Source organism: Umbelopsis ramanniana, assembly GCF_025399195.1.
Source record: "Umbelopsis ramanniana AG unplaced genomic scaffold K450scaffold_7, whole genome shotgun sequence".
Taxonomy (NCBI): Eukaryota; Fungi; Mucoromycota; class Umbelopsidomycetes; order Umbelopsidales; family Umbelopsidaceae; genus Umbelopsis; species Umbelopsis ramanniana.
Window position 1 is genome coordinate 445,641 of NW_026252093.1, and position 13,397 is coordinate 459,037.

At 41.3% G+C, this 13,397-nt stretch overlaps 6 protein-coding genes across 6 annotated transcripts; 3 read left to right on the forward strand and 3 right to left on the reverse strand.

The window, feature by feature from the left end:
- Nucleotides 1-869: 869 nt before the first annotated feature.
- K450DRAFT_225882 (uncharacterized protein) lies at nucleotides 870-1,989 on the reverse strand. The gene is made up of 5 exons (XM_051586460.1): nucleotides 1,833-1,989; nucleotides 1,724-1,758; nucleotides 1,473-1,523; nucleotides 1,343-1,357; nucleotides 870-1,243 (listed from the first exon to the last, which is right to left on the reverse strand). Exons 1-5 carry the CDS (start codon nucleotides 1,867-1,869, stop codon nucleotides 1,190-1,192), a joined length of 192 nt encoding a protein of 63 aa, XP_051448010.1. The 5' UTR covers nucleotides 1,870-1,989; the 3' UTR covers nucleotides 870-1,189.
- A 430-nt stretch (nucleotides 1,990-2,419) lies between these two features.
- K450DRAFT_225891 (uncharacterized protein) lies at nucleotides 2,420-4,085 on the forward strand. The gene is made up of 3 exons (XM_051586461.1): nucleotides 2,420-2,552; nucleotides 2,639-2,999; nucleotides 3,061-4,085. Exons 1-3 carry the CDS (start codon nucleotides 2,425-2,427, stop codon nucleotides 3,871-3,873), a joined length of 1,302 nt encoding a protein of 433 aa, XP_051448011.1. The 5' UTR covers nucleotides 2,420-2,424; the 3' UTR covers nucleotides 3,874-4,085.
- Nucleotides 4,086-4,133: 48 nt separating this feature from the next.
- On the forward strand, nucleotides 4,134-6,946 carry K450DRAFT_268930 (uncharacterized protein; the record flags this gene model as incomplete). Its single annotated transcript, XM_051592898.1, has 11 exons — nucleotides 4,134-4,294; nucleotides 4,370-4,445; nucleotides 4,503-4,579; nucleotides 4,659-4,810; nucleotides 4,874-4,982; nucleotides 5,057-5,216; nucleotides 5,277-5,758; nucleotides 5,833-6,025; nucleotides 6,116-6,182; nucleotides 6,242-6,371; nucleotides 6,436-6,946. 11 exons carry the CDS (start codon nucleotides 4,134-4,136, stop codon nucleotides 6,944-6,946), a joined length of 2,118 nt encoding a protein of 705 aa, XP_051448012.1.
- A 941-nt stretch (nucleotides 6,947-7,887) lies between these two features.
- Nucleotides 7,888-10,214, forward strand: K450DRAFT_268931 (uncharacterized protein; the record flags this gene model as incomplete). The annotated part of the gene is made up of 8 exons (XM_051592899.1): nucleotides 7,888-8,038; nucleotides 8,111-8,166; nucleotides 8,247-8,424; nucleotides 8,500-8,676; nucleotides 8,765-9,208; nucleotides 9,281-9,591; nucleotides 9,652-9,828; nucleotides 9,897-10,214. 8 exons carry the CDS (start codon nucleotides 7,888-7,890, stop codon nucleotides 10,212-10,214), a joined length of 1,812 nt encoding a protein of 603 aa, XP_051448013.1.
- Nucleotides 10,197-11,874, reverse strand: K450DRAFT_225902 (uncharacterized protein). The gene is made up of 5 exons (XM_051586462.1): nucleotides 11,185-11,874; nucleotides 10,880-11,121; nucleotides 10,741-10,810; nucleotides 10,579-10,661; nucleotides 10,197-10,505 (listed from the first exon to the last, which is right to left on the reverse strand). The coding sequence occupies exons 1-5, from the start codon at nucleotides 11,670-11,672 to the stop codon at nucleotides 10,429-10,431; spliced, it is 960 nt and encodes a 319-aa protein (XP_051448014.1). The 5' UTR covers nucleotides 11,673-11,874; the 3' UTR covers nucleotides 10,197-10,428.
- A 677-nt stretch (nucleotides 11,875-12,551) lies between these two features.
- On the reverse strand, nucleotides 12,552-13,223 carry K450DRAFT_225911 (uncharacterized protein). The gene has a single exon (XM_051586463.1). It carries the CDS (start codon nucleotides 13,041-13,043, stop codon nucleotides 12,798-12,800), a length of 246 nt encoding a protein of 81 aa, XP_051448015.1. The 5' UTR covers nucleotides 13,044-13,223; the 3' UTR covers nucleotides 12,552-12,797.
- Nucleotides 13,224-13,397: the final 174 nt, after the last annotated feature.

A 13,397-nucleotide genomic window follows, 5' to 3' on the forward strand; every position in this document is an offset into this window, starting at 1 on the left:
GTCTTATGGTGTTGTTACAGGAGACCAGTACCACCAATTTGTTTAATATTCCAGCTTACCAGCAAAAAGTGACCTTCAAAGCGAGGATAAAACACTTTCAACCGCAACATATGAAGTAACAACATACAATTATGAAATGTACCTGAACAGTATTGAGCTACACTTTGGCATTCATCACTGCTACAGAAGCATGGTTCCCCATTTCCCAGTATGGGAGAAAAAAACCGTCGGTAGGAGACTCGTGGTTCAACAAAGATACTAAGGTACCGCAAATAGGCGCAGCCTGTTACCCTGCTACTTAACACATTGTATGATAACAAGTAACAAATAAGAATGTCGGAAAAACGTATGGCTTGTATCTCTTAGTCAGTGAATAAAGTAGTGGCTGGATAACTTTTCCTGGGCGAAAAGAAATAACCTTCCGTTTACCGCCACCCCACACCGTATTTAGAATTGCAGTAGATGTAGCAAAGTGCGTTTTGACCTTCATGCCTGATTTCAAACAGATATTTGCTATACTACGTTTGGGACAACAAATGATCTCAGGCTTGACTTCCAGTCAAGCCAACAATGTCCCTATAGCCATTATACATTAGGTCAAATATTTTGGTATGTTTAGTCGTGAATGAATCTCAAATTGAGCACGACCTTAAAAGATCGGTTGTGTTGCTGGGCTAGAACACAGATGCTTGATATAAGACACACACCAGGTTTTTTTCTCAATGTGGAGAGTGCAGCCTAAACTTACTTCTCAAGTGGCCATGTGACTGCCGTCGCGAAAAGACCATCTAAAGAATCTGATCTCCTAGAGATGAGGCACCGATCTCGAAAGAGAAGGCACTACACGACTACATGGAACGCCAACATCATAAAGGGGTTTAGTTTTCCGTAATTCTTTTATTCCACCAACAAGCACTACCGCATGAGCTTTAAACAAATATGGGATATATTTTTTTTTTAGGTTTTTTTGTGATTACGAATATAATGACTGCACGTAAGAAACATGGTCAAGAGTGGAAAAAAAAGAAAGCAGCAAATGGCTGGGTGCTTATAGGAATAAAAAGAGCGGATTTGGCAACATAACATAACATATAATAAGAAGAGAAAAGGACAAAGCCAGCCATCGATTTGGTCAGACTGATCTGTTGTAAATTTTTTTTTTTAGAAAGTTTGTGTCCATTCGTGTTCTTTACTTGGTAGCCTGGTTCTTCGGGTTATCAGGGCTATCCTTCCAACGCGTAGCCTGGATATAGAGAAAAGTGATTAAAAGAAGATTACAAGGTAAGCGTTATTATTATTTTCTTTAGGGATCACACGACCGATAAGTGGTGGTAGTACTTACGGCAAGCTTAAACGCCTACAAAAAGAATTTCGAAAGAAATTCCCCGCAAAAGAGAAAAGTGAAAATGTTAGTATATTTCCAAATATCAAAGATTGACAAAAAGACCGGCTAGGTCTACTAATCTCCCTACCTCCTTATGCGCAACACCTGGTTTCTCAGCCTTTACTTTGGCGAGTTCAGTCTGCGCGAAGATCATTGCGTATTTTTGGGTGTTAGTATCACAACGTTCTGAGTGTGGGAGTTGCACCAATCGCGGCTAAAAGATGGGCAATCTCATATTCACCGCTAATGGGGCTATATAGAGGACGCCAGAGAACGCGATTCAACGCGTATGGGTATAGTAAAAGAAGCTATTTGGCCCATAGCATGTACAGTGCTTACCTTCATAAACCTGTTGTAGGGAGTAATCTTCTTAACTATAGGGCAAACGGGTGTGAGCGAGACAAAGAACGCGTTTAATATTACTAGAACAAGGGCAGTTCAATATTACCTCCAGCAGACTTCTTAGCAACCTTTTCTTTGGCCATGGTATGAGAAAGTTAAGTGAGAAGAGTTTAAGGGAAAAAGGTGGTTTTGCAATAAAGAAGACAGAGAGGTTAATAAGATGGTGGTGAGCTCCGAGAGAGAAAAATATGGCCCAAAAAAAGGGAACTTAGACAGTGGGCCAAAATTTGCGCCGTCATGAACAAAGCTGACGTCGACTGATGACAGTATAGCAAGTCCCCCCCCCACCCCACACAGAAAAAAAAAGGCAGTTTGCCACCAAAAATTAGGTTATTTTCTGCTGACAAAACCAACCAAAGAGCTTATGTGAAACGTTAGCGTGGAGACAAGAAACACTTTAATGTTATGGTGAACTTTGCCTTGGGACATTCGGAACCCAACTTGAGCAACCGCTCTGTCTCAGCTGTAGCTAAAAATTCTAAAGCTGAAAAATAACAACTTGAGAAGTTGCCGATTGCTCCCTCCCGCTAAGAATGTCACATGGTCTAGTAGCGGAGTTGATCATCACTTTCCTTAGCACTCACATCTCGGCTACTTACCCAGCTATACTTTAGTCACGGATAACTCTCCTTCCTACGATGTCACATACTGACCCAATGGCTGAAGTGGATTTGCATAACTTGACTTTCACCGAGACGGTTAACGCAAACTTGATATGTTGCATTTGTCATGCTCCTTTCGTAGAGCCCATGGCATCTCCTTGTGGGTCGGTATTGTTTGACAGCTCAAAGTTTGATTTGCCCATCAAAGCTTTTATCGTTTCACTGACAACAGCCTTTTCTTGAACTTCAGTCATATCTTTTGCGAATCTTGTATATATCAAGCACTTGAAAGCGCTTCACAATGCCCCGTAGATCGCTCCCCTCTTGCCTTATCGGACTTGAAAACAGCCGTTAAAATCATTCACAACATGGTGAATGAGCTCCAAACATATTGCCCTCGAGTGTCTTTTGGCTGCAACCATGTTGGGCAGAGACATATGATAGAGCACCATCTAAAAAACGACTGCGAATACACTTTGCTACCGTGTGAGCTAGAAGAATGCGGAGAGCTAATATTGAAAAAGGATATGAATTCACATGTCGAAACCTGTCGATATCGGATGTCAGAGTGTATGATGTGCCGAAAGAAAATGAGAGCGTTTGAATTGGAGGTAAATAACCTAATGTGCATATGGAATATATTCCCTCTGTTTCTCATTGTCCATGTTACAGGATCATCATGAACTATGCCCAGCAGAAATTGTAAAGTGTCCACATTGTGAAATAACCAATGTGAGAAGCGATCATATGAAGCATTTGGGGGAGTGCCCAGAACATCCGATACCTTGCACACTGTCCCCCTTTGGATGCAAGTGGATAGGAGCCAGAAAAAATCTCGCTACGATCCACCAAAAGGAATGCGCATATGAAGGAATTAAAGACTTCTTATATCAACAGAAACAACGGGAGGATGCTCTTCATGAAGAGTTAAACTACGCTAGAAGAGGCTACGAATCCCTTAACTCACAGCTTGAGGGTATAAATACTCAAGTCTCACATATGCAGGATTCGTTATCGGCTATGTTTCCTTCCTACTTTCAATCTTACAGATCTCAGGATATGTACAATGACGACGAACCTATTACTGATCTGAACGACGTACCACTATCACCTCAAGAAATCATAATGTCGGACAACGAAAGACTCAAAAACGACATTGAGACAATCACGGCAAATATAGCTTCCCTAGAATTAAAGCAAAACGTTGCTTTGATGACTGAAACGTTACGGATGCAAGAAGAAATGCAGAGCTTGAGGGCATTGTGTCATGGTCTTCGTATGCAGATGCACTACGTATTAATGGAAAGACGTGGCAATGTCGGTGGACCAAGTACATCGACAGCTGGTGCAAACGCGACGCCAGGCGCGTCGACTTCTACCAACGCTCCTACCAATCCTATCAACGGCATTACTCGCATGCGCAACTGGATAGGTTGGTCTTTTATTTTACGTCGCATAATGATAACTTTCAGACTACTAATGTAAAAAACAACTTCACAGATGGCACTGGTCCTAGACAGGAAACAAAGTTGTAACTGATATATATACCCCCACCTCATTGCAATAACCATGAAGCACTTTACATACCAACCAATAGATTTCTATTTAATAAAATCACTCTTTAACGATTACTGCACGCAAATCAGGTGTAGCCCCTCTCTGAGCACTCCCCCTTCAGGAACTCGTCCTTAAAATGCTCGAATGCGCTAGAGCTGAAAAAAATTTACTTTGCTTACAAGTCTACAATGTCGAAAGTGCAAGATCGCCACCAATTTCATAAATTCGAGAAGCCCTCTATGAGAACTGGCATCAAACTTTCCAAGAAGGACGTCGGTATGGTACTGACTGTCCTAGCTTTCGGTTGCTACGTTAGACTGTGGAACCTATCTTGGCCGTCGGCGGTTGTGTAAGCATTTGGCTGTGGAGCACGCGCTTTTACTCAGTTTCTTTGCCCTAACAAACGTGATTTATCTGATACTAGTTTTGAAGAATCCAGTGTTGGTAGGTTCTATAGCGACTATCTGACGAAAACTTTTTCACTGGATATTAACCCGCCAGTAAGTAGCTTTTCGGTGCAATGCGCGTGTGAGGGTCAAATATTTACAGTGGTTTAGCTTGGAAAGCTTCTACTTGTACTAGGCACCTGTTCTTCCGGATTCGATGGCCGATTTGATTTTACAAACGTTGGAGGGTGAGTTTGTCGTAAAGTCTCTTAGCTTCAGTATCAACTCACAGATAACCCATGTTTTTCCGATCCACGGACGATGTAGATCTTATGCCAGCTCCGACGTACCTTATGTCCGTCTCCGAATGATCTGTGCCACTATGGGAGCTCTTGCTATTCCAATGGCATATTTGACCCTTCGATTGGCTGGGTACACAAGGGCGGCCTCAGTCACAGCCGCTCTTATGATATGTTATGGTAAGCACTAATGGTACGTAAAACGCGCATAATTGAACCATACCTAAGTATCTGGCCATACAGAAAATAGCAACATTGCGATCAGCCGTTTCATCAATCTGGACAGTATGCTTTTATGCTTCACGGCGCTTACTACAATGACCTGGATGCGCTTTGAAAAGCTACACAATAGGTATTGATTTACGCTCGATTCTGTTTTTCCTACTATATCGCGTTTACATCATTGAAATTCATCAATCTTCAAAGTCCTTTCACTGCTCAGTGGTGGTTAAATCTGATCATGACTGGTCTGGGACTCGGGCTGACCATCAGCACTAAATGGGCTGGAATTTTCACTCTTGGATTCATCAGCTTAAGGGCATTAACCCAAATCTGGGTGCTAATTGGAAATCGGCAAACTTCCATCGTATGTTAATACTTAGCGAACCTATGTCTAGTACGAGTATTAACAGATCACTTTTGATAGATTTCTGTTGCCAAACATGCCTTCTGTAGATCCGTGTGCCTTCTCCTCTTTCCTGCTGTCGTATATTTGTCGATTTTCTATGTGCACGTCAGTCTAATGACAAACACCAGTACTCATGCCAGAACTCTGATGTCTCGCCCATTTCAACATAACCTTTTCGGTGGAAAATTCAATGGCACATATGCTTTGGTAACAAACAATACAGTGGTTCGTCTCCGGCATCAAGCAACAAATGGAGGATTTCTCCATAGTCATAATCATCAATATCCTACCGGCAGCAAGCAACAACAAGTGACATTATACAGTCATGGAGACGATAACAACTTGTGGTATATTTCCAAGAAGGTTCATCAGAGTAGCCACACCAATCTTATTCTGCCTGGTGATATAGTGCGATTCAGACATTTAATGACTGGGAAGTGGCTGCATTCTCATGATCTTCGACCTCCAGTCAGTAATGGAGACCACTATAATGAAGCAAGGTACATTTCCTATTCACGATACTTCAAGTTTAACAATTGAAATCAACATATCAATGTACAATTCTTTGTGATAGCGCCTATGCTGCAGAAGATGACTGGTTTAATGACTGGAAGGTTGAGGTCGTCGATCACGAGAAATCTGACCCATCATCCAAAACAACTCTTAAGGCATTGCGTACGAGAATTCGTCTTGTGCACGTCGGTACTAAATGCTCATTGATGTCCAAGGACATGAGACTTCCAAAATGGGGATTTGGTCAACAAGAGGTAAGATGTCGATGTGATATACTCTGTCAGAGAATAGCATCGAATCGGTTATTTGTTTATTTAAACTACCTTTAAATCTGACTATTCCAGGTTACATGCGTAAAAGGAAAATCGAAGAATACCGTATGGTACATAGAAAACTCCTGGCCAAACTTAGGTTGGTAATACTACATTAATCTGTAGCATAACACGGTATAGCTAATTTTTCCTGGAAAGACACCCAGGATGGCAACGATGTAATCAACTATCCAGCTATGAGCATGTCTGAAAAAGTTCAGGAAGTACTTGCTGCAATGTGGAGCTTATATAAAGGCCTCAAAGATTCTCAGCCGTATCTTTCTACGCCGTAAGTACTCGTGGCTCCGCCACTATGTTGGAAAAGGAAAATGCTAAATGTATGATCTACACAGAATCTCTTGGATAACGTCGAGCCGCGGTATACCGTTGTACCAGACTGGTGGCATCCAATTTTACGCATTAGGTAACCCTGTGGTGTTTTATAGTACAGCACTGGCCGTTGTAGCTATAGCCAGTGGTTATGGATTGCGGCTACTCTTTGAAAAGCGAAAAATTCAATCTTCGCTGGTGACGCTCCCTACGCATGTGGATCAGACAATTGGATTTTTTTTCTACGGCTGGGCATGTCACTTCTTACCTTATATACTAGTGGGCAAGCAACTCTTTTTGGCATCCTACCTGATTGCTTTGTACTTTGGCGTTCTTTTGGCGACCAGTCTACTGGAAGCTGGAGTTTTTCCGCTCAATCTCCGAAAAAGAGTACTAGCAGTGATTCTTGTGAATGCGGTAGTCTACCATTCTTACAGGACCTTTACTCCTATCACATATGGTACACTTTGGACACACGAGTCGTGTGAAGCCTCAAAGTGGCAAAAGACTTGGGATTACGATTGTAGCATGTGAGAACCAAAAAAAAAAAAAATCTTGGCTTAAATGGACTACTTACCATATCATTACGGTGCGCTTTCCGGGATTTGTCGATTTTTCTTTAGTTATTCTTTTAAGGATGGAACGGCGTCACTCGACCACTCAGATATGACTTCTGTAATTCGCAATAGCATCGTCAATTATCTTTTCTGGTGGTAGGATGGAGATAGATATTGTCACAGATTTCATAGGTCAGTGTAACTACATGCTAAACAACATCAAATGGGTTTCATCGATGTGGTGACTAACACATGTCTTAAGGCAGTAAATTTGGGTCTCAGTTGTTCTTTTGGACACAACGAACATTCCCCAAGTCACCCAGGTCAAATGACGAGTCCGGATTTCACAGCCATTTTTCCTTTTGGAATCACTCCATTAATTGCCATCGCAATAAAAGTAAATTTATCAAAATATAGACTGAAAACCTCCTTCAGAAAGGTTGCTCTGTTACCACTGTGTCGTTCCGATTCACCGTAAAGCTTTCTCAATGTCCGCTAAGCCCATAGGTGTTCAATTTGGCAACATGGCTGCATGTACAACTAGCTTTGTTATTGTACACATTAATTTTTATTATCATTTCATAATCTATCATATAATATAAGCCGAATCTTAGCTAATGAAATGCTTTTAAAGACAGGATAAGGTATCTGTAATGTGAATTCTTAGTGAAGTGTTACGATGCGTGGAAGGGCTTTGCAAAAGAAAGACGTGGCTTATGCAGTTTCAGATGTGATGAGAATTGGTACCTGTGCACAATGTCGTTGTGCTACCTTAAATGCGGGGAACTCGCAACAGCTACAATCATCGACAGTGATATATATTGTCGCCTTTACCTCCATATTTTTTTTTCCATTTCTCTTCTTTTTGGTAGTTCTTTCTTTTTGATTTGTTCGCCAAGCATTAGCAGCATATTCAACATGAAGCAGTTATTCGGCACTGCGACCCTGACTGCACTTATTATCCAGCTCTCAAGTATGGCTGGCCATGCAGTGGCTGTCGTATCATCTTCGGCGTCATTAATAACACATCCTCTCACCATTCCTACTGCATCAATCACTTCTTCTCAAGGTAAAAATTACTGCCATCCCATTGAACATACGCTATATTTGTGCAGACCATTAATAAACTTTAATTGTTAAGCATCACCTACTGCATCAAATTCGTGCCTGGCTTATCCTTCAACTGGCATTTGTTCAGTAAGTTGACTTTGGATCGTTTTGAAGCCATTATCTGCCGGATCTACCTTACTAAACTTGATGGATTATTATCATATTAGGCATACGTAAACTATTCAGTATATATGAACAATACATCAATCAAGATAACTGAAATCATGCTGGAAGAACTTGTATATCTTAAAAATAACCTCAGCTCTGTAAATCCACAGTGCGTGGATGATATGTTCCGTTTCCAGTGTAGTCAAATGTATGCAAAGTGCGATACAAGTTCATCAGGTACATGGAAATTTCGTCCACTAAAGAGAAAAGCGAGAAGTCTTAATTTTACTGGCTTTAAACCATATGGTACAGGCTTATCAGAAATTTTGCCTGCTTGCTTGTCTACCTGCAATCAAGTGTTACAAACTTGCACGCAGACGTTGGCTTCTCTAGGATATTCCGGTTCCTTGCCGAACTGCAGCTCTCCATCATTTGTATCTCGTCTTGCTCCAGCAAGTGACAGCAGCTGTAACAATTTAACTTCGCAAGGTAGCTGTTGATCAATTTGGATTGCATGGATATATTAGTCGAATGGCGGTTGGGGCATACCAAACTAAGCAATTCCGCTTTCCTTTAGTAAACGCAATCACTTCAAATGCTAGCGCAACTTCGTTACCTGCCGGATATATATTACCAGAATGCCCTGCACCATTTTTAAAAGATCCTCTCGCACAAGCTGGTACCAACAACTCTGTCAGCCCAGATACCTGTTCCAACGGCTGCTGTGTTCCTTGTCCAGTGCAAGAATACCTATACCCCGAGGGATGGATTGTGAAGGGCTTTTTGGCCACGAATATTATACGGACAATATCCACCATTTGCACATTCTTCTTAGTCGTCAGCTATGCCATTCTACCCGACAAACGAACGCATCCCTCCCTCCTCATATTCGAATTTCTGATTGCTTTATTCTTATACAGCGGATCTGTTTTGTTTTCCTTGGGAGATCCAAAACGTATACAATGCTCCACTGATATCGTCAATAGCACTCAAGAGAACAATTTACTTTGCGCTGCTCAAGGTAAAGTTATGGACGTTGCGGATGGACAAGTGATTCAGTCATTAATCTTTATCTTTTTAATTACAAATGTAGGCGCTATCGTCATTTACGGCACGTTATCCATGGCGCTGTGGGTCAGCGCATTGATTGTCAATTTACATCTTCACACCGTGTGGAATTCGAAATTTCTGGTTAACAAATACATAATACTAAACGTCATATGCTGGGGTGGTCCTTTAATTGTCACAGCCATAACGTTGGCCTATCATCAGGTCAAATTCGAATTTGCCAATCTATGTTTGGTTTCAGCCGATTGGATTCATCGACTATTTTTTGATCCTCTTGCCGCCATTGTCATCCCAAGTTGTGTGCTGCACTTGGCAACCTTCTTTCATATTGCCAGAGTAAGTATTGAAATGAATTTAACTAACGGTTGCCGACACTCTAAACCTATTTAATTTTAGATTTCCATGAAGGAGAGCTCAGAATTTGAAATGTCAGTCACTAAAAACAGCGTTACCAACTCACATTTAAGTCGGCCAGCGGTATCACATCGTCGACACGTGGTTACAGCCGTGAAGATCCAGTGGCGCGCACTTTTGCTAGCAGTCAATGCTTTGATCGCGTTTTTATTTTATTGGGTTCGTTATCCTGCAAGTTTGAGCGAGTAATGTTTAAACCCTAGATGTCTAACATTCGATCACTGTAGATCTTTTACCTGATACAATTTCCCAAGCTGGCTGATCTGCAAAACAACAAGGAAGTGTTGGCAGAATGGGTAACTTGTATGATGACCAAACAGGATCAAAACTATTGCGCAAGTGTTATTAGTAGCAAGCTACCACCGTTTCCGCTGATGATCTTGGCGGAGACTTGGATTTCTACCATCGGAATCGTGGTGTTCATCATTTTTGGAAAGCGATCCTTGTGGCGTGAATGGAACGACTGGATCTACGAGATGCGCATGCGGTTCAAAAATAAGAAGCGACAATACCCCAAACATGAAGATCAATTTTTTGCATTGTAATATCATTTCCCATACGACTGTTGAATTTTCTTTAGCATTACGATCAAAAACCCTAGTATAACAAATTATAACGTTCGTGTGTGAAAATCAGATAATATTGCAGTTTCGCTGTCACGTAATGCAATTGGGGTGTTGGAGAGCGTACATAGAAAGTGGGGAGGGTGATAAAAAACCAAAACAGATAACATAACAAAATTACAAGAACTGGAATATACTAATTACTTTTGACGGCTGATCGAGACTTTGCCCGTCTTTCTTCATATTGTTGAACGGCTTCATCAGATACTATGGCTAAATTCACCATAAGATGTTCAGTTAATCTCCAATCGCATAAGTTTTTTAACATAAGTTTACAGCTACTTACTACCAAGCCATTTATCCCAGCACATGAAAAATGGTTGGGAATAGTTTGTTTTGATACCAAATTGTTGATGATGGATATCATGGCTGTAAACGCGGTTAAAATCAATAACTGGTCACGGACCATATAGACCATCAATTTACTCCGATTTGAATTCAAACTTACTAGACGACATTGTTACCAAAGAAAAATTGTAAAGGATCCCAAGGGAAAGCATATCCGCAATGATCGTCGACTGTTGAATGAAAGTCAGGCAAACGTTTCCCGAAAAACTCAGACAAAAGTGCTAAAACACGTGGCTCACCTGTTTTCAAACTGGCGAAGGTGAAAAATACTAAACCCATGCGAGGGGACATTCCTGATACTGAGAAAGCAAGTGTAGCACCAACTGAATCTAAAAGAAAGCCCTCTAAGGGGTGGTTGTATAGCGCTCCAAAGGCATAGGTCACATAGAGGCGATGATGGTGAGAGTGAACATGTTTGTAGAGGAACTTGTTTTGGTGGAAAAGTCGATGTAAAAAATATTGATGGGTGTCGAGCACAAACCTGTAAGTAGCGATAGCTTCAGTACATGGCTCAAACGTCCACACACCAATTTGAAATACTTACATGGCAACAAAAAATTGAGAAGCAGGAACCACTATCCAATAAGCTGCATAAGCCAACCAGTGTACCACTTCATCAGTTATATACGATTGATCCAAAGCGAGCATAGGTGCTAGGTACCGATGAAGATTTTCTTCATACATCTTCAGCATAAACTGGTGATTGAAAGCAGTAGGTTCTTCTGATGGTAGGACCATAATACCCAAAATCGTTTGTAGTGTTTGCTGAACTAGTACCATCCGCAGGACTTCGTATAAGGAAACCTTGTTCTTCGTTTCCATTTCCTCCAGCGTATGTATACGATATTTCTCGAAGAAAGGGATTTCGGCTTTCATGATAAAGTGAAAAGCGATACTGTATACCCAATAGGCGAATACGGGCATCACGACGGCCAACGCTTCGTCCGACATGTAAGGTATTAACCGATGAGGAGGTACGACATTGGATTCCGCAGCCGAGGTGTTTGAAAACGCTGCAGTTGCATTAGACATTATAAGTTGAGCAGCACGGTAAAATAATCGCTTAATAGCGATATTAATGGGAAGATTGCTGTAAGCTTTACTGCAACCTGTAGAAAGAGTGGAAAGGTTGAATGCTGCCAGCTAGAGGATTGAGTTAGCTGCCAGGCAAACTTTTTTTTTTTTTTTTTCCAATCGCCGCCAATCAATTTGACTTACAGGGCGATTTGATTCTCAGACAACCTGGTTGGTTTTTGCGTTCTCTTTATTTCAGAAAGTTTCGGATCGAAACAACACCTCACAATTCAACTGAAACAAATAAAGCACGCTATTTAGTGTAAAGCTCATTTTTTCTGGTGGACCTCTTTAGTCTCTGAGGCAGTTTAAGAAAGTTTGCACAGTTTGTGGGATGCTTTTTCTGTTTCCGCAGCGAATATATGTTGTCACAAAGCTAAGAAAAGCGTGTTACTGGATTGACCATCTTTACGAACGCGTGCATCATTTAATTCCACGAGCATCTTCGATAATTGAAGGCTAAAATTGCTGAAAATATGTTGCTGCAGCTCCTGGTATATATCGTGGACAGGACGCCATAATTACCATACGCGAAATGGTGTTCGCTTAAATTAAAGCCTTCAATTATAATTTGATAAACATTCCAAAACATCTATATATCTAATGCCATGCAGCCCATCAACTCATTCCAGGGGCAAAATTATGGAAGTTGTGTATGGGCGTAATCATATCAAGCGTAGTGAACTGGGCATACTACAAAGTAGCATTTTTTTTTCCATAGTGGCAAAATCTCAATTCATTTTGTTCGAAGGGTGAGCTCTGGAAAGGGGATAAGTTTGTTAAAACAAAGAAGAATTAGCACACCCATTCTGTCTATATGGCAAGGTCATGACATAACTATGTATTCAAATGTCGATCTCGCACTTCATTTCCGTCATGTCTAAAGTTGATTCTAATCATTAAAGAGGGAATGCCAAACCATAGTGAGGCTACTCTGATGGTCATTGACGCAAGCATTTCAAAAGCAACAAAGGACTTGAAAGTAAAACGATGCTTCAGATAGGTGAGCTTGTCTACAATCGTAAAACGGAGAAAAGTTCAGCCAACTTCGTGAAATCTCAACACCCGCACATTCCCGCGGTTTCACTCCTCACGTTGGGCAATGTCGTCCGTCACTACGGATAACTTCCTCAGCTCATGCCACTGGCGCTGCACAATCGATCTGCAACCAGGTAGCTCTCGTCCTTGAAGGTATTGTCGATGGCTATACAGAAGGCTCGTCCAAACGGCCTTGCCAGGAGTGGTATCCACCTGGATGATGCATTCTGTCACGAAAAATATGATCAACGCTAAACTTAGTCGCTTAAATATTTCTACACATTGTAGCATCAAAAGCTTTCTGTACGAAACTTGTAATTATGATCCAGGTTAGCGATGATTCATTGATCGCGTAAAGGCAAGGATATTAAGCGGGACAGCAGATGTTGCAATTAAGAACACACTGGTCACCCACTCCTGTATGCATGATTCCTTCAGCACCTCGTAAAATACGGTAAATCGTGCGACTGTCGATCGCCAGACTATAAAACCATATCTTTGCAGCAAGTCCTACTGGTTTTACATTCTTAATATCATGATTAATCTACCTTGTATCAATTCTTTACTTGCCGCCATAACTTTCTTTACAACCCGATAGCAGAACGACTTAATAAACTCGGCACTGATATATCATTACTCATCAGA

Bases quoted from the DNA above. Each gene is read 5' to 3' on its own strand.
- K450DRAFT_225911 (XM_051586463.1), bottom strand. From the start codon at position 13,043: ATGCTACAATGTGTAGAAATATTTAAGCGACTAAGTTTAGCGTTGATC.
- K450DRAFT_225891 (XM_051586461.1), top strand. From the start codon at position 2,425: ATGTCACATACTGACCCAATGGCTGAAGTGGATTTGCATAACTTGACT. The intron at 2,553-2,638 runs GTCGGTATTGTT...CTTGAACTTCAG, and splicing joins CCCATGGCATCTCCTTGTGG to TCATATCTTTTGCGAATCTT. The intron at 3,000-3,060 runs GTAAATAACCTA...TCCATGTTACAG, and splicing joins TGAGAGCGTTTGAATTGGAG to GATCATCATGAACTATGCCC.
- K450DRAFT_225902 (XM_051586462.1), bottom strand. From the start codon at position 11,672: ATGTCTAATGCAACTGCAGCGTTTTCAAACACCTCGGCTGCGGAATCC. The intron at 10,811-10,879 runs GTGAGCCACGTG...TTCATTCAACAG, and splicing joins CTTCGCCAGTTTGAAAACAG to TCGACGATCATTGCGGATAT. The intron at 10,506-10,578 runs GTAAGTAGCTGT...TGGTGAATTTAG, and splicing joins CTGGGATAAATGGCTTGGTA to CCATAGTATCTGATGAAGCC.
- K450DRAFT_225882 (XM_051586460.1), bottom strand. From the start codon at position 1,869: ATGGCCAAAGAAAAGGTTGCTAAGAAGTCTGCTGGAG. The intron at 1,759-1,832 runs GTAATATTGAAC...TTTGCCCTATAG, and splicing joins TGCTAAGAAGTCTGCTGGAG to TTAAGAAGATTACTCCCTAC. The intron at 1,524-1,723 runs GTAAGCACTGTA...ATCTTCGCGCAG, and splicing joins CCTACAACAGGTTTATGAAG to ACTGAACTCGCCAAAGTAAA.